Source organism: Mastigoproctus giganteus, chromosome 13 (genome assembly GCF_048544385.1).
Source record: "Mastigoproctus giganteus isolate SK-2022 chromosome 13, ASM4854438v1, whole genome shotgun sequence".
In the NCBI taxonomy this organism is placed as follows: Eukaryota; Metazoa; Arthropoda; class Arachnida; order Uropygi; family Thelyphonidae; genus Mastigoproctus; species Mastigoproctus giganteus.
In genome coordinates this window covers 80,828,379-80,847,725 of record NC_143587.1, presented here as the reverse complement: position 1 = coordinate 80,847,725, position 19,347 = coordinate 80,828,379, and the positions used below count along the sequence as shown (strand labels likewise).

The 19,347-nt window shown below is 39.0% G+C and overlaps 1 protein-coding gene across 1 annotated transcript in view; it reads left to right on the top strand.

Moving 5' to 3' along the window:
- The window catches only part of LOC150076217 (uncharacterized), a 385,004-nt gene that overhangs the window by 361,916 nt on the left and 3,741 nt on the right, over positions 1-19,347 (top strand). The window contains exons 18-19 of the mRNA XM_090388025.1: positions 10,953-11,082; positions 17,343-17,599. Coding sequence (XP_090244151.1) covers positions 10,953-11,082; positions 17,343-17,599 — 387 coding nt within the window. The remainder of the gene's footprint in view (positions 1-10,952; positions 11,083-17,342; positions 17,600-19,347) is intronic.

Sequence of the window (19,347 nt, the reverse complement as noted above, 5' to 3'; positions counted from 1 at the left end):
AAAATCTGGAAAACTTTCACTCAACAGTATATCCTAATTCTAGTTATCTTTTGGTCCCTCCCTCCCCCCTCAGTTTTCATTATTAATTTTTTAAGCCCTGTATATAGATTTGAGTAGATTTCTAATGTTTGAATCTGAAAACCAAAGAAATAAAATTATATTATCTTGGCAGAAAGTGGGATCAGCAACTCCAAAAGTATATTGCTTACTTGTTTTGCAAATCTACATTGTATAAAACATCAACAGTTTAGAAAACGATCCATTTCAGCAGTCATAAAGCAGCATTGGTTTTTAGAATTATATAAGGACAATTGAAGTGTTACTTATTTGAGGTAGTGCACTACATGGTAACTCTTTGTGAAGGTAGTCACAACAAGAGATACAATTATAATCGGGAGAAGACCTGTAGACAAGTGAAATGCCCAAAACACTTAGATTACTTCCAAGAGAAATTGTAACACAGTGCAGCATTGCAGATTTCCATTCAGCATGGGCCACCTCTAGTCAGTTATTGGAAATATTTGACACAGTAGCTACTCAGACTGTAATGCATATATTCTTATGGTACCATTTCATGTGGTTTTGTTTTGCATTATGTCTGCATAATGGGCATTTACAGACTCATTTTTATGTTATGTAGGCTAAACCTGCAATAACTCACAGAGAAAACATTACTGCCTCTACCTCAGCTAACTACAGCCTGAATTGGAAGAATTCTTAAAGAAGTCTTCAATCTTTAATTGGCAAAAAAATCATATGAAGTATAAGATGGGGTGATATACTATTCTATTTGTCCCTACTGTAGCACATGCCCAAAAAAAAAAAAAAAAAATGGTTTCAACTACAATGTACCTACAGTGAAGTTCAACAGTGGTAGCATATCTGCACCTGTTTGGCATGGTTTAGTCCTATTCCATTAGCATCATGAATAATCCATTCTACCTGCAATCATTCTCCTAATTGCTGCTATGGATGCTGGGTGCAGGTGGATGGTACCTTTTTTAAATCCCTTTAAAACAATGAAATATACTTTGAAGAGTCCGCATTACCAGTATTTGGAGTTGACATTGGGAAACTTTTGTGAGACCACAAAAGGCTAAAATCAAAGCCAGAGTAAACAAAGAATGCACTAATAGCCTAATCTGTCATATAGTCTTGGGCAATTGAGCAGGTAACGGATATTTTCTCCATTCACATCTACTTGTATTAAAGTTCTAGAGCAAATTGAGACTTGTTAATATGTATTATTTGCAACAGCTATATTATGTAATTTAATTTAAAAGATTAAATTACATAATATAGCTCTAATATTTTGGAAATTAAAACAAGCAAACATGTATTGTAATAAAGGTGTTTGAATACATCAAAGAAGACCTTTATATTTGCTTTCCAGCAATGTTCATTGAGCACAACTGGCTGATGGATGTAAAGATTTATTGTAATCTGCTGATTTAAATTCTATACCAGTGATATTCACAATCTATTTTAAACTCTGGGCTCTGTAAAGTGACTGCTTATGCATAAATGGATTAATAAATAAATCTTGTGACAATGAGTAATATCATTGCAAATGTATATAATGGCTTCCATTGAATTGAATATGTTCTATTTATACTCCACACATTCTTCTTAATTAACCCATCAGTGGTTGCACCACAGAAAGTTGCAGTGGGATCACTCAATACCTGAGATATGTGCCCAATATTGTTTTATTATTTATGGAGAAAGTTTTTAATTTTTTTTGAATTCTGCTTGCTGCATATAAATATTTCATCTTTTCTTTATACACTGCAATACTTATTTTATGTAACTTTTTAATTTTTAATAAAAAATTTAAATATATTAAAAATGCATTGTTTTTTACATGTTTTAAAAAAAAAACAAGTTTTGTGTAAAAATGAAAAATAGGAGTCATTCATAAAATATAAGCATGAAACTAATAGTCTCTTCCATTTTTAAGTTTAGAAAAGCATTAAATATACATTAAACATTAAAACATTTGCATATATATTTCTGAGTGTATATTACGTAAGCAGAAATTTGCAGCCAATTTTATTAATTCTGCTGGGAAAATAAATAATAAATAATGAATTAGAGTTATGTATAATGCTAGAAAACTAAAAGATTTACAGAAAAATGACTACTGAAGTTGCAGAAAGTTTATGGAATGATCGTGGAAAAGGGATTAGAGGAAGAGGAGATCACAAGGAAAGCTGTAAGATATTCCTCCCACTGCCGAGATGAAGCTATATTTAGAAAGTGAGAGGTTGGAACCAGCATAACACTGAACTTGAACAGCAGCACCTGTGAGGCACCACACACATCAGTCTAAAAAAAAAGTTGTATAAAGGGTCATGTGGTACCTCTTCATGCTTTCACCTAATTACTCTGTGAAAATCAGGAAATATCACCTTCAAATACGACTCATGCTGTTTTTGCAGCTCAAAACTAGATCTATATTTAGGAAGGTAGAAAAAGCTTTAGTCACAAAAAATTCTTTAAATTTTCTCTGACTAAAAATTCTTTAAATTTTCTCTGACTAAAAATTCTTTTAGTTTAAAATTTTTTAAACTGCTGCAGTTTAAAAAATAAATGCCTTTGCTATTTATCGAATAATATTCAATGTAATCCTGTCTGATAATTCAATGTAATCCTGCCTGATAATACATAATAAAGCGACCACTGAGTGGCCACTTTATTATGTATATACTCGTGTAATAGTAAGTAGCAGCCCCACTTTAGCTCTAAAAACAGTTTGGATTTGTCATGGCACTCAATGAGGTGGCAAAAGCATGCAACAGGGATGCTGGCCAATGTTGACTGAATTGCTTCCCACAGTTGTGGATCTCTACTCCAGAGAGCTCATTCTACCTCGTACCATAGGTGCTCAGTTGAATTGAGATGTTGTGACCAGTCTGGTTACTGCAGCAGTGTGGGCATGCTTGTTCAGAAACTCCACTAGCATCAAGGAGCTCACTCCCCACATCGTTACACTATAATCACCAGCTTGTATTGTTGATACTTGGTAAGATGGGTCTGTGCACTCATGCTGTGTTTGCAATATTTTGGTCCTCCCATCAGCATGAAACAGGAATTGGGATTCATAAGACCAGGCAATGTTTTTCAAATCCTTCACTATCCAACGTTTATGTTGCTGAGCAGGAGTGGAAATGGAACAAGCAAACATAGTAGGCGGTCATGGAAGAAACTCAGTTCAGTTATCAGCTACAATATCCCATTTGCGACAAGGTATGCCAAGTTATGCATTCTGAAATGCCTTTTTGGTTGTCACTGTTGTGCTGAATTATTTGACAAACTATAGCCGTTCTATTACCCTGCACACCTTGACAGCTTCCACTGAACTCATCAATGAGCTGTTTGCAACCACAAGATCACTGTTGGCTGGATGTTGTTTGGTTACTGAACTAATCTTGATCCATCCAAGACACATGAAACAGGCATTAGTATTAGTAGAGGCATACAATGAAAGAAAGCAAGCTTATGCAGCATCAGCCAAAAAAAGAAAAAAAAAAAAACACTCCCATTTCACCCCTCCATTTGTTCCAAATGCCTGTCCAGCTCAGCCTTAAATTTATTTAGGCTATCAACTTCCACAACAAAAGATGGAAGTCTGTTCCACCAATCAACTAACTGCTGGCTAAAGGCAAATTTCCACACATCTATTCTACAACTGTCTTTCCTCAATTTCAAACTGTGCCTCTTCAGGTTCTTAATCTGAGCAAGAGAAAGAATGCCATCAGCATTCAGCTTGCTCAACCCATTCAAGGCCTTATACACCTCAATCAGATCACCTCGCAGGTGCCTATTCTCCAGTCACTGCAATTTGCAGAACTTAAACCTTTCTTGGTAAGAGCATCCCTTTGTTCCCCTCAACAATCTTGTTGTTCTTCGTACTCCTTATAGCAACTCTGCATCCTTCCTAAAATGAGGCTACCAGACCTGAACACAGTAACCTGTGTGGCGTGACCATTGCCTTGTATAACGGGAAAATCACCACCCTGTCCCTGTTAGCAAAATTCCTATATATCAATGACAAGACTCCGTGACCTGCCCTGGCAGCCCGCCTGCACTGCTCAGCAAACTTCATATTTCACTGCACAGTTACCCCTGGATCTTTTTCACTTTCCACTTTCCTGAGTGTAGTACCACACAGTTGGTATGTTTCTCTTCAGTTATTTCTACCCATATGCAGTACTTTGCATTTGTCAATGTTAAAACTCCAGTTTCCATTTCTCAGCCCATTTGCCCAACTTATCTAGATCCAGTTGGAGTAGTATACTGTCATTACTGTTGTTAACAATTCTGCCAACCTTTGTATTAACAGCAAACTTGGACATTAAACCTGATATACCTTCATCAATATCATTAATAAATATACAAAAGAACAATGAGCCCAATACTGAACCCTGGGGAACTCCACTAATAACATTTGTCCATGAAGAGCAATGTCCATTAATTACCAATCTCTGTCGTCTCCCACTCAACCATCCCTTTATCCATTGTAGCAACTTACCCTTAATGCCATACCTCTCCAATTTGTACAGCAGTCTTCCATCTGCAACAGTATCAAAAGCTTTCCTGACATCCAAGTATATGATATCAAAATTATTTTTGACATTCAGTCCCTTTGTGACCACATCATAGTATCCAATCAAATTGGTCAGACAATACCTCCCTTTAACAAACCCATGCTGTCTTAACTATTACTGCAGTCCTGTCTAGATGATCCTTCAATGCTTCTTTAACCAGTGATCCCATTATTTTCCCCATAACACGTTAAACTAACAGGTCTATAGTTACTTGTCACCTTTTGAAACCCTTTGTGAATTGGTAATACATTTGTACACCTCCAGTCCATGGGGACCTCCCTGAGTCCAGGGAAGCTCTCATAATTATGGCTAAGGGTTTACTTACTTCCTTTGCTGCCTCCTTTAATATAACTGGATAGATCCTGTCCACCCCAGATGCCTTTTTTCATGTTTAATTTTTTCATGTTTAACTTCAAATATTTCTCCTCCACTTTGCTCTGTTATTATAAAATCACTTGGCTCCCTGTTAGTTTGATAAACTTCTGGCACTCCCCTCATTGAATAACTGCTTGTGTGAATGTAGATGCAAACTACTCATTCATTTTATTAGCTACCTGAGCATGATCATCAATAGTCAACCCATCTATGTTAAGTGGTCCAATCTGATTCATCCCTTTCCTTCTATAGTTTATATAAGTAAAGAACTGTTTGCTGTTTTTCTTTGCATCCTTTGCCAAAGATTTCTCGTAATCTGCCTTCGTCTGCCTAACCTCCTTTTGCGACTTCATTACAGACTAGTTTATATCTGCCATAGGCTTCTGTGTCACCTGATACTTTATATGCATCCCATACTTTTTCTTCTGTGCCATGATCCTCATTAATTCATCTAACATCCATTTAGGCCTAAACCTTGAACAGTATTTCTTAGTTGGAATGAAAAGCTTAGTAGTCTCCAAAATTAAGTCCCTGAAGGCTTCCCATTTAGAATTCAATGTTGGTACATTGGATCATCCGATCCCACTGTACGGAATTTAAAAACTGTCTGAGACCCCTGTAGCCACGTTTATGAAAGCAAAAGCCCTTCCCTTTAGCCTTCATGGTAGTTACATCTTTAAGTAATTTCCACATCAGCACATTATGATCCCTGTCACCCAGTGGTTCCTTTATCTGCAAATTCTTTATGCATGAATAATCACTGCTGATAATCAGATCTAGAGTATTACTCCCTCTGGTTGCCTCTCGAACATGTTGTAGAAAACAATCATCCAATAAATCCACAAAAGTCTTGCTAGTGTGCAAAATGACCAACCCACAAGTTTCAGATATCTGGAAAGTTAAAATCCCCCATTATAAGACATTCTGATTTACTGGCCCACTATTTCTCTGCACAATTGCTCATTATACTAATCATATTCATTAGGCCTATACACACACACCTACTCATTTTTCCTTTCCCAGTGCTTATCTCACACCAAACACTCAACATTGCATTGTCCACCAACATCAGTTGGATTCACTTCCTTAGATTTTGTGTTTCTTAACTAACAGCATAACCCCTCCTCCCTTCTTGTCCTGTCTATCCTTTCTGTACACGTTGTATTCCCCAAATTCCAATTCTTCACCGCTTATATCTGTATGACACCATGTTTCTGATATCCCAACAATATCTGCCTTTGATGTCTTGACTAGCACTTCAAGCTCATCAAATTTATTAACGATACTCCTAGCATTGGCGTACATGCAAGTATACATGCACCTGTTCCTACTTTTAGTTACCCTAACACAGCCCATGTATTTACTTGTTCCACTGACTCCCAGCAATCCTGGAAATCTCGATCCCCCTTGCTTTCCAAGCTGCTGCTCATTCTAATAGGAGCAGTGCAAGAATCACTTTTGTCTCTGCCTGTGGCCACTGTTATCCTTTTAGTCTGTGTATCCCCTTCCAAGCTAGCAGTTTTCCGACCCATCTAACACTGCCTCAATAGCATCAGCAAATATTCTTGCATCCTTTCTATTTAAGTTTATCCCATCCCTGTAGAAGCAGTCTCTCCTGTCAACAATCACAGACCAGGCTGAAAAAAATTCTACCCCTTGAGCCTTGCACAATCTCTCCAGGGCCAAATTGATCAACAACTCTCATCATATACTCCCTCCTATAATGTCTGGGCAGAATTGCAGACACTTTCACATTTAACCCTAATTCACAATTTTTTTTTTCAACATTGACGTGTACTTGTTGAGTAAATCTGCAAATCTCTTACTCACAATGTCATTAGTTCCAACATGTACTATAATATCACCTTTTGTGCCCTTAAAAGATGTCATCACAACGTCATCAACCTTTGCCCCTGTCCTGTTCCACCTATCCTTTTCATCTTGCATAGTATATTCCACGTCTTCCCGACAATAGTCGCCAACAATAACTAGTTCTTTTGGGACTAGTATTGTGCCTTGGAGATTGCCTCTGTGTTGCCTGATGCATGGGAGTGAGCTCTGCTGTTGAGCTGGGCAGCTGAAAGCTTGATGGGACCCTCATTAAGTTCCTTGAGGGCATTTACCCTACACCTCAAGCCCTCTTCGACTCTCATCAAAATGCTGAGTTGATGCCTAATTTCTTGACACTAGACACCTAGCATAGACAAAGGCATCCTCCTTGGCTAGATCATGTCCTGTTACAGGTGAAAAGGCCTACGCGTTCTGGATTCATCATTCTGTATTCTTTATTATGTTGTACAGATTGGAACGAAAAGTAAAATAAAATGACAGGTTGTAGTTAAAGTAGGTTTAATGTTAATTAAACCTACTTCAACTCCTAATTTCAAGCATCAGGGCCGCTTTACTGGTGGAGGCATTTCATATGTCACGATTCAAATACAGCCAATTCAAATACAATTTAAATAGCTGAAGTTCCGGCAAGCACTTTGCATAGAATCACTAGGAAATGGAGGCTTGTAATGAAAGCCTTTTGGAATAATGTTTGCCCACCGATATAAATCAAACGTTATTCCGAAAGGCTCTCTTTACAAGCCTCTATAAGGCGCCTCTTTAGCCAGGTGGTAAGGAGCAGCAGTGCGTAGCACACGCTTCTTGATTAGACCGGGGTTCAAGCCGGTCACCACCACCACCAAATACGGAGGATGCGAAAAAGGTCAGGAAATGACCACATATCCCGGAGCAATATGGCTTTAGTTGCTAATGCTCCTAAAAACCAAAATAACATAACAAACAAGCCTATATTCCTAGTGATTCTTCTATGCAACTTGCCTGCTGGAACTTCACCTATAAGACACTCAGTATTTGAATCAGCTGCCTCCATCATGACTTATGAAATGCCTCCACCAGTAAAGAGGTTCTGATGCTTGAACTTAGGAGTTTGGTTCCTAACTCTATTTATTCAAGTGTCATCCAGACCTTGTGCTCCCAAGCTGTAAGGGAGTCTGAGCATTACTGTACATGACAAAAAGCACAAGTTTGCAATTTTAGTCCATGAATCCTGCTACTCCTGACATCAACATATTACCACTACAGAAAATTGTGTAAAATTTATACTGAACTTGAGCAACGAGCACTTATCTATGGAACAGATAGATCTGTTGACTCTGGGAATGAAGTTTGCCGTTCTTCCCCGAAGCCCACCGATCATCAAGCTTTGTGTGTTGAAGCGTCATTAGCATGTTTCCCTGAGGAAGTTCCAAATGCAATTCGCCTAAAAACCGCAGCGATTTTACATTATGCTTGCCCTTTTTCCTCCAATCTCAGTCACCGACAGATCTCTGCCCTCAAAACCTTCAAGCAAGATCCTTCCATCGTCATCCTTCCGGCAGACAAAGGACGTTGAACAGTTGTTGTTGTTGTTTGGTTTTTAGGAGCATTAGCAACTAAGGCCATATTGCTCCAGGATATGCGGTGGTCATTCCTTGACCTTTCCGCATCCTCCGTATTTGGTGGTGACGGGCTCGAACCCCGGTCTAATCAAGAAGCGTGTGCTACGCACTGCTGCTCCTTCCCACCTGGCTACGGAGGCGCCTGAACAGTTGTGTTGAACCATACTGTTTAAGAGGCAAAAGCCCTGTTGCTCCTGCAGGACACTTCTGTCTACCAGCCGTTAACTGTCCCTTCCATCAGAGCCCTGGAACTGTGGGAGTCGAAAGTAAACATCCTCATCAACAGCTGGTTTCAACAAGGGAAAATAACCGAATCCATACGTAATCGCCTCCGTGCCTCTGGCTGCCAGATTCCGCAATTCTACAGACTACCAAAAGTCCGCAAAGAAGGTGTTACCGTTAAGGCCCATTGTCTCCTGTTATTGCTCATCAAGTTATGAGTTGTCGGAATTTGTCTCGGGGCTCCTCTCTCCCCTAGTAGGCAAGACTGCCCACACCATTTCAAACAGGGGTGAATTTGTAGAACGGATCCAAGCAATATCCATCTCAGATGATCAAATCATAGCCTCGTTTGATGTAGTGCCCATTTTTACTTCCATCCTGGTCGAACTTGCCATCATGTGTGCCAAGGAACTCTTGGATAGTGACCAGATCCTTAGCAACAGAACCCAACTAACTTCAGATGATATTTCCACTGCCCTCAGACTGTGCTTAACTGGTGGCACAATCATGTTCTGTGACTCCATTTACCAACAGGTACATGGCACAGCCATGAGTTCCCCACTTAGTTCAGTCACAGCAAACATTGCAATGGAAGAATTGGAGGGTCGTGCATTTACGAGTATACCAGAACCCATTACCTTTTGGTGTCGCTACGTGGATGATGTGTTTATAGTTATTTCCAGAGATTTGGGCAACCAACCACCTTAACTCTCTGTTGCCTTTCATAAAGTTCACTATTGAACTAGAATTGGACAATACCATACCGTACCTGGACACCCTTGTCCGATGTGAGGGCAGTGCTTAAGGACAATGGTCTATTGCAAGCCAATGTGTACTGGCCAATTTACCAACTACCGGTCAGCACACGTGCAGCCACCTTCTCGGCACTGCACAAGCCTTGTTAACTCATGCCTGGACCCACTCTAGTTCTGCAGATGAGAGACACACAGAGATTGCTAGGGGTCAAGATGGATCTTGCGAGGTGTGGCTGTCCCACCGGCATCCTAGATAGGTGCGACCTGCAGGCATGTGACCATGTAGCGACCAACAGGACCATTCAAAGTACATAACTCCACCGTGAGCACCTTTATCCCATCTACCCGAACCTATCACAGCAGGTTTCTAGGGCCCTGAAATCTCATGGGATAAAGTGCATACGACTACCAGGCAGGAAGTTATGATCCCTTGTCTCCAAAGTGAAAACACCAATTTCCACCTTACTGCAGAGTGGACTAATCTACCACATTTCTTGCCACGACTGCACTAGCTGCTACATCGGAGAAACTGGCAGAAGACTTGGCAAACGTATTTCAGAACATGAAAGAGCCATCCGCTTAGCAGATATAGAACACTCAGATATAGAACCGCTTAGCAGATATAGAACACCATTGCCGAACACTTCTGGTCAACCCGGCATGACATTGACCCGGGACGCAATGTCATAGTTGTGGATTGGTCCCGCCATTACCGACGCCACACTTCGTTGGAGTCACTGCACATCTCGTGCTCTAATACTTCTGTCAACAGAAACAGTGGATGTTGTGTTCATCCAATTACTGAGACAACCATTCTCATGACTGACAAGCGTTGGCAATGTTCCCATATGTCACAACCACAGGCTTTAACTTCCAACAGTTAAATGTTGCATCACGCAGTTCACTGCGCATGACTGCCATCACATGCTCTTAAGTTCCTATACTTTCAGTCCAATGGTTAACTGATGAAGGGAAACAAAAAGCCCGAAAGCTCTATGTATTACTGTGTACTGTATGTATTTAAAATATTCGGTTTTACTGTTTATTGTTTGTAATTAACATTAAACCTACTTTAACTACAACCTGTCATTTTAGTTTACATTCTGCTCTACTCTATATAATAAAGAATATAGAATGAAACAGTTGTACATGAAAATCCCAGCAGGACTGCAGTTTGAGAGTCTTACAATGCATCTGGCACTGACTACCATGCCATGCCTTGTTCAAAGTCACTTAAGTTCTTTGCCTTGATCATTCCAAGACTGAATTGCACACAGCACCCCTACATATCTGCCCACTTGCTCTTTATTGCATGGTGTGAATCAATGATGCTGTTTCTGAAGAAGTCCCTTATTCATGGAAAATTAGGTGCACCTAATAAAGTGGCCATTTAGCATATTAATGAATATATTTTAAGCATTGAAATTTTGAAAGCATTAAAAGTATTAAAAATGAAAATAGTCAAAAGAAAGAAAAACATTACTTATTTTTAGCTTCAATATCATTTGGATGAAATGTAAATTTTTTTTTTCTTTTAATAGATGTTAATGAATGCAAACAACCTAATATATGTCCGGGACATGATAACATTTGCATCAACACATACGGAAGTTTCCAGTGCAGCAGCATAAGGTGTCCCCTGAATTTTGTTCAAGACAGGCGAAGCCAAAGGTTTGTTAAATGAAAATGCTAACTTAATGCATTACTTAATATGACAGTTCTTGAACTGTAATAGATTAAAATTATTTTCTACTAAATCTGTTACATTCTGCATCATGCTATATACCAGATATGGCCAAACCGTGGCTCTCAAGCCATGTGCAGCAGCCCTCAAAGAAATATGGACTGGAAAGAAATTCACAAAGATAATACTCTGATTAACAAGAAATTAAAAAAAAAAAAAAAAAGTCTTGCAAGTAGCATATTGAATCACTAATACCAATTATATTTTTCAAGAAATTTGCACAGTTTCTAACTTTCAGTCCCAAAGAAATAGTAGATGGCTTGCCTTTTAACAATACCAAAAACTCCCAGAAAGCGCTATAGCTCCCTTATTTGTGAATGTTACTGTCAAAAAAGACCCACCTAACATTGCCTTGATAGCATTAGCAAATATTCTTGCACCCTTTCTATTTAAGTGTATTTATTCCCTGTAGAAGCAGTCTCTCCTATTAAGTAGCACAGACCATGCTGGAAAAAATCCTACCCCACAAGCCTTGCACAATCAAGGGATAAAATGATTGAGAAGGTTCTCATCATATACGCTCTCCTATCATGTCTGGGCAGAAGTGCAGACACTTTCAAATTTAACCCTAACTTGCAACTTTTTTCCAACATCTACCTGTACTTGTTAAGGAAATCTACAGATCTTCTACTCTTACTGTCATTAGCATCAGCATTAGTAGAGGCATACGATGCAAGAAAGCAAGCTTATGCAGCATCAGCCAAAAAAAAATTTAAAAAAAACCTGCTCCCGTTTCACCCCTCCTTTCGTTCCAAATACCTGTCCAGCTCAGTCTTAAATTTATTTAGGCTACCAACTTCCACAACAAAGGATGGAAATCTGTTCCACCAACCAACTACTCGCTGGCTAAAGGCAAACTTCCGCACATCTATCCTACAACTGTCTTTCCTCAATTTGAATTTATGCCCTCTCAGGTGATTATTCTGAGCAAGAGGAAGAATCCCATTAGCATTGAGCATGCTCAAACCATTCAAGGCTTTATACACCTCAATCAGATCACCTCACCGGTGCCTAGTCTCCAGACACTGTAATTTGCAAAACTTAAGCCTTTCTTCGTAAGAGCCCTTAGCTGCCAATGCGCCATAAAAAAACCAAACCAAAATCTTCGTAAGAACAACCCTTTGTTCAGTTCACTAACCTTGTTGCCCTTCTCTGTACTCGTTCCAACAGCTCTACATCCTTCTTAAAACAAGGCCTCCCGACCTGTATACAGTACTCAAGGTGTGGCTTGACCATTGCCTTATACAAGGGGATAATCACCTCCTTATCCCTGCTAGAAAAATTCCTATATATCATTGACAAGACACCATGAGCTACTCTTGCAGACCATCTGCACTGTTCAGAAAACTTCATATCTGCCTGCACAAGGCAGATATGAAGAGATATGATTTACATATTTCCCAACCATTGAATACCTACAAGTAGTTACAAACTTGCTACCTACTGCAAATATCATAGTGTGTGCTGATGTCAACTGCCAGTCAGCCTTATGGCATAGCCGTATGGAAGACAGAGCAGGCACACACACAATGGCCAGATACTTTCAGACTATATAGCCACCTCACCCTTTCAAGTGCTAAACCAACTAAATAACCTCCTAACTTTTAGCAGTACCATGTGGAAGAGTGACATTGATGTTACTCTTGCCACCAATTCATTAGCTTATAAAATCACAGACTGGTGTGTCCAGCCAGCCTGGATCACATCAGATCACAGAGCCATTTCCTTCAAACTAAACAGGCAATTACAAACAACCCAAAACTCCCTGTTGGATATCAAAAGGTATAACCTTAAAAAGGGCAAACTGGCAGATTTTTGCAGAACATACAGCAGCAGCTGAGCTGCAAAAACAGGAAAATAAGTGTTCTAGATCAGGCAACTGTAGCCCAGATGAGCAAACACTGACTGACAAACATTTTCATAAAAAGGCAACCCTGTCTATCCCACGGAAAAACCGAGGAAGCAGACAGTTCCCTGGTGGTGCCCCGAACTGACTATACTCAGAAGTAGGGTACACCAGGCGAGGAGACATTTTCAGAGCCAGAACATCTTGGCCACAAAATGAGGTGGATGCACTGAGAGATTCTTATAGAACTCTCAGGAATCGGTATACAGCCTTCATAAGAGACAAGAAAAGGGAATGCTGGAGGCACTTGGTAGGAACTACTGGAAACAATAACCCCTGGGGAATTGTCTACAGAATAGTGGCCAACAAGCTGCCAAGAGGAGATGTCTTAGAGACTACTGTCAAATCAGATGGAACCCCAACCCTGTGTTGGGTGGATTCTGTAAATAACATCCTAGACAGTATCATTCAGACTGAAACTGGGAATCATTCCCCCACCCAGCTAAACATTATAAAAGGAAATACTGAATATGACAATGCCAATATTGAACCTCTGTTCACATACAAGACTTAGAAATAGCACTATCTAAAACCAAAAACAATAAATGCCCAGGTTTTGACCCCTTAGAGGTTGAGATTATCAAAAAATTAGCAGAAATAGCACCAGATAAATTAATAGCACTATATAATAACTGTATGACAGAAGGTATATTCCCAAAAATATGGAAACAAGCTGTGTTAAGATTAATTCTCAAAAACCCTGAAAAACTCCCTACTGATCTCAAAAATCATATAGACCAATAGCCCTACTCCTTGTACTAGGAAAATATATGAAAGACTAATATATAGCAGTATTCTGCACCCTGACAGAAACCTGATATAACAAAACTCCCCAGGACTACCCTGCCATGTGTAGGAACCTAGGGCCCCACACCAAATAAGTAACCATGCAGGGGAGGGAGATCTACAGGCAGCCAGGGAAGCAGATTAACTGAAAAATATCAGTAAGCTAGTAGCAAGGGGATCCAATGTAGAATGAAAGAAGAATGAATGAATGAATGAAAATGAAAGATAGAATGAATAGGCTGGGCACTGAGTGAACTAGGAATTATAGTAAAAGGGAATAAATGGCAGTTTTGGTGAAAGAAAGAGTGACCTAGCATGAGGGAAAGAGAGAGTGAATGGGAATGAGTGGAAGAGCAAATGTAATTGGCCGAAAGAATACAAAGTTAAAAATAACTTACATTACTGTACATATACTGTACTAACAAACATTTACTAACCACATAAACACCATCACTGCATTCTCCCCTGGCCTGCAAAAAAAAAAAAAAAAAAAAATGCAAGTAGAGTGAGAATGCAAATTATGAATGAAATAAATGTGTCTCTCCCCTACTCCCTCACCAGGTGGGTTCCCCACTGCCAGCTAACATATCCCATCCCCCCGCAGCGGGATGGGCAGCTTAACCTTCATACCTGATTTGACACTGCTTGGACATGACACTGACGAAGACATTCTGCGGCTTTGCTGCCAACACACCATTGGCAATCTGAACTGGTTACTCTAACCTGGTTCCTTTAAAACCCCATCCCCAGGCAGGGGGGAGAGACGGATCTCTGTCTCCTCTCCTCTCCTCTCCTCCCTGCCTACCCCCCATACTTCGCCTGGTGGGGCTCGTCTCCACTGACCTCTTTGGGGATGCCTACTCTATCATCCCTATTCTTCTGTTTTCCCCCCAGTCTTCAGTCTCCCCCCTCACTAAATCGACCAAGGTACACCCTTAACAATGTCGCCAAATTCTAATCAACGTCTAAATTCCACCGGTTTCGTCTAAATCTCTAAGACAAACAAACACTATTACCAAACACTAACACTATTACTAGCTAATATCTAGCGTATATCTATACGCTAGATATTAGCTTTTATCTAGCGTATAGCCTCACGTCTAAATTTAATAACATCAAAATTTTGCCCGAACTATTAGGCCTTTAACACATCTCTTTAATGTTCAACCCCAAACAGCAATCCCATTAAGCACCAATGTCAAATGCGTAAATTTTTTTTTTTTTTTTTTTTTAAGGGCCTAGCCACTGAAATCCCAGGAAACTAGGTGGCAGGACCTGCCAGAGCAATTTGTTGTGATACTGGATACACGTGGCAGGGTATGGGCAACATCAGGCCCCACTAGGGGCCTGGCGGCCAATAAGCCGGTCAAACAATGGGCACAACATATCACACTGCACAGACACGGCCCACACACTTTCAAGTCTCAGGCTTGACAGTGTACTGTCCTCGATACAGCAAAACACACGCGGAGTTGGAAGAAATCCCAGGTGCTGTTTGACACGAACATACCTTACTTGTCAGTGTAGTACCACAGAGTTCATACATTACTCTGGGGTTACTGCTTCCCATATGTAGTACTTTACATTTGTCAACGTTAAGCTTCATTTGCCAGCTCTCAGCCCATCTGCTCAACTTTTCTAGATCCTGTTGCAGCAGTGTACTGTCATTAGTGTCCTTAACAATGCTGCCAACCTTTGTATCATCTGCAAACTTGAACATTAAGCTTGATATACCATCATCAATATCATTTATAAATACAGGAAACAACAATGGACCCAACACTGAGCCCTGAGGGACTCCACTAATAACATTAGTCCACAATGAGCAGTGTCCATTGATTACCACTCTGTCTTCTCCCACTCAACCATCCCTCTTTATCCATAGCAACAATTTGCGTCCAATGCCACACTGCTCCAATTTGTGCAGCAGTCTTCCATGTGCAACAGTATCAAAAGCCTTTCTAAGATCCAAATATATGATATCAAAGCTATTCCCTGCAACCAGTTGCTTTGTGACCACATCATAGTATCCAATCAAATTGGTCAGGCAAGACTTTCCCTTAACAAAACCATGCTGTGTCCGAGCTAAAACTGAAGTCTTGTCTAGATGATCCTGCAATGCTTCTTTAACCAGTGCCTCCATTAATTTTTCTGGAACAGAAGTTAAACTAACAGATCTATAATTACTTGAGTCGCCCTTTGATCCTCCTTTGTGAATTGGGGTCACATCTCCAGTCCATGGGTACCTCCCCTGAGTCCAAGGAAGCTCTCATAATTATGGATAGGGGGTTTGTTTACTTTCTTTGCTGCCTCCTTTAATATAACTGGATAGATCCCATCCACACCGGGTGCCTTTTTTATGTTTATCTTCAACAATTTCTTCTCCACTTTCCTAATATCAGTTATTACAAAATCATCAGATATTACAAAATTAATGCCAACATGCACAACAATATCACCTTTTGTGTCCTTAAAAGATGGTATATGTTGTACAACATAATCAGCTTTTGTCCCTGGCAGACATATCCTGGTCCTATTCCACCTATACTTTTTACGCTATTTCCCATTTCCCTGACAGTAGAGCCACCAACAACTACCTCCTGTGGGATCAGTGCATTCTGCTATATGGGTTGCCATTGTGATGCCTGATGATCAAGTGCAAGCTCTGGTGTTGATGTAGGTAACTGAGAGCTTGATGGGCCTCCAATTTAAATTCTTCCCATCCTCCCAGTTCTTCAAGCTCTATTAATATTGTCTTGTATTCAGTAAACCGTATAACTCGCATGAACTGCTCTTGCAAAGTCTATAAAGAAAACTTGCAAATTCTATGCTCATTAAATATCTTCCACAGACAGCAACTTACTGATGCACACAAACAAAGATAGATTTATCAACCAGTTTTTTTTTTATCCCGCCTGTTGATTTTCCCTCTGCTATAGTGGAAATGGCTTCAATTTTTTTTTTTTTTTGTGATGGTCACAAGTTCACATTATTTGGCAGTTCTCTAATACAGGCAATCTTTATTATGCAAGAAATTGACTGAATAATTCCACAAGGCAACTATCAAAATTGTCATGTAAATTGATATTGCACCTATCTCATTGTAATTATCCCTTAAGTAATTATTTTTTTTATTTTGAAGCACAATCATTTATATTCTGTCTGATGCTGTACTAGGCATGCATTTAAAATTGAAATTGCAGCACATGACATTTGTTGCAACTCCATTTATTGTCTTTTGTTTTTATCTAATAAATTGAACTACTGATTTACATAGCAATAAATTTTTGTAATTATAAATGTTTACAGATTTAAATAAATTCAGTTGTTAATGCTTAATAATCACTGAAATGTGCTTCTTCAAATTGCTCAATCATAGGTATACCTCTCTAAAATCTGGAGAATTTTAAGAGTACTATAATTAATTTTATGCAGCTTAGGTTTTTAAATTGCAAAAAAAATAAATTTCTTATATATTTTTTTCTTTAAATTTAGTCCTACTAACAAAGCACCAACAGTTTTGTGTAAGAAGCATTGTGAGCCTGATGATGTTCCATGCATTTTAAATAATACTCAGACAATTGCATATCAGTTTATTGCCTTGCCAACAATTCGTCAGTTGCCATCTCCACTTATTCTGACAACGATGCGAGCCATCATGAGAACAAGAAGAGTACATTTTGAGAGCAGTTATAATATTCTAGAAGGAAATGAAAGAGGATATTTTGACATCCTAAGAGGAAATGGAGTAGGCAAGTATAAAAATGGCCTCACTGTCTCTGTGTATAGAACCTTTATTCACATAAATGTTTCCTACTCTTAGCCATTTAAAAATAGTTTGGAATATTTATAACTTGTTTACAACTGTTGTGAGCTTCAGTGCAAGAGTAAATGAAAATGAACATTTTAGATATAAGCCACTCGTGATATGCTGTCTAACCTTGAACAACACTAGCACGTTTGTTGAAGGACAAGAGTTCGTGGTAGAATGAGGAATAAAGGATTTCATCCCTACAAGAATAATTTTGTTAACTGATCTGATAAAATACATTGTTCATAAAAATGTTTGTATTTGTTTAAACACTCAAATTCTGGCCCATTTTCTTCACACTTTGCCTCGATGAAACTTTGCCTCGATGCAAAGTTTCAAATGCTGCCAACATTTCATGTTTGGAAGGTTTAATTAATATTGCCCTCTTTGCATTCATTTTCATCTAACTCATCGTTGTTATTGTCACTCAAAGATTCAGCTCCTGTGACATCATTATAAACTCCTAAAAATTCGTCAAGAACAATTTCTCATTGATCAAACCTCTCGCTTGGAGTTCTTCCCAAGATTGCTCAATATCTTGTAGTCATTCATCTCTTGCATTGCCATTAATTTTAGCAAAACCTACTTTTGAGAAACAGTTATTGTTTTCATCACATCTTGACTCTACACTTTTGCCAACTCTGATATGCACATCCACAAATCAATAACAGAATCTATAGGTTGGTTTCTATTCTCAGTATTATTTTTTTTTGGTATGTGCCTTCAGTAGTACATTTTCAAATTCTTGATAATGCCTCGGTTCATTGGCTGCAGTTTAGATGAGGTATTCGGAGGAAAGGAAACAAGCTTCACACTTAAGTTTCAAAATTACCAACAGTTATTACATGGCAGTTGTCGACAATCGTGCAATTTTTCTGTTTTCTTTCATGATCTTTCTATCGCAATTTAAAATCCATTGTTAAAAAATTTCACTTGTCATCCAAGCTTTTTTTGTTGTAGTCCAACTGTAATGACTGCTCCTTTGAAATATCAGGGTTGTTTCCTTTTGCCTATTACCAAAAGCTTCAGTTTTTCATAACCAGCCATATTTGTACCAACCAAGACTACAATTCCCTGCTTACTATTTTTACCATCTAAGCATTTATCACCTTTAAAAGTCAGTGTCTTGTTTGGCAAACATTTAAAAAATAGACCTGTTTCATCAACTTGAATATGTCTTTTGGTCTTGTAATCCACCAAAATTTTTTCCAAAACTGTTTCTTTCCAATAGGTAGTCTTCTTTGAATACAACTCCACTTTGGCCAGAAATAACTGTTTCAAGTAAGCCATGGCACTTTTTAAATTTGTCCAGCCAACCAGAACTGGTTTGAAATGTTTCATGACCCAGAAAAGATGCGCAATCCATAGCCTGTACCTTGTATTAATGGTCCTGATGTCGGCATGTTTTGGTCTCAAATCAACTTCACCCACTTAAAAACGGCTTCATCTACATACAGGCATAATTTCGCACCTTCTGACTCGGTCCCATTTCCTCAAACAGTTTGAGGATTGAAACAAGGTTTTTCAGAATAGTCGACACACTACTGGAAGAGATACCAAATTTTAAAGTGATTTATTTCTTTTTTTTTTTTTTTAATGCCCTGAGCTACACTATTAAGCACTTCTATTTTTTCCACTACACTCAAGGATTTCCTCTTAGAAGTTGTAAAATTACTTGCACAGTGGCTA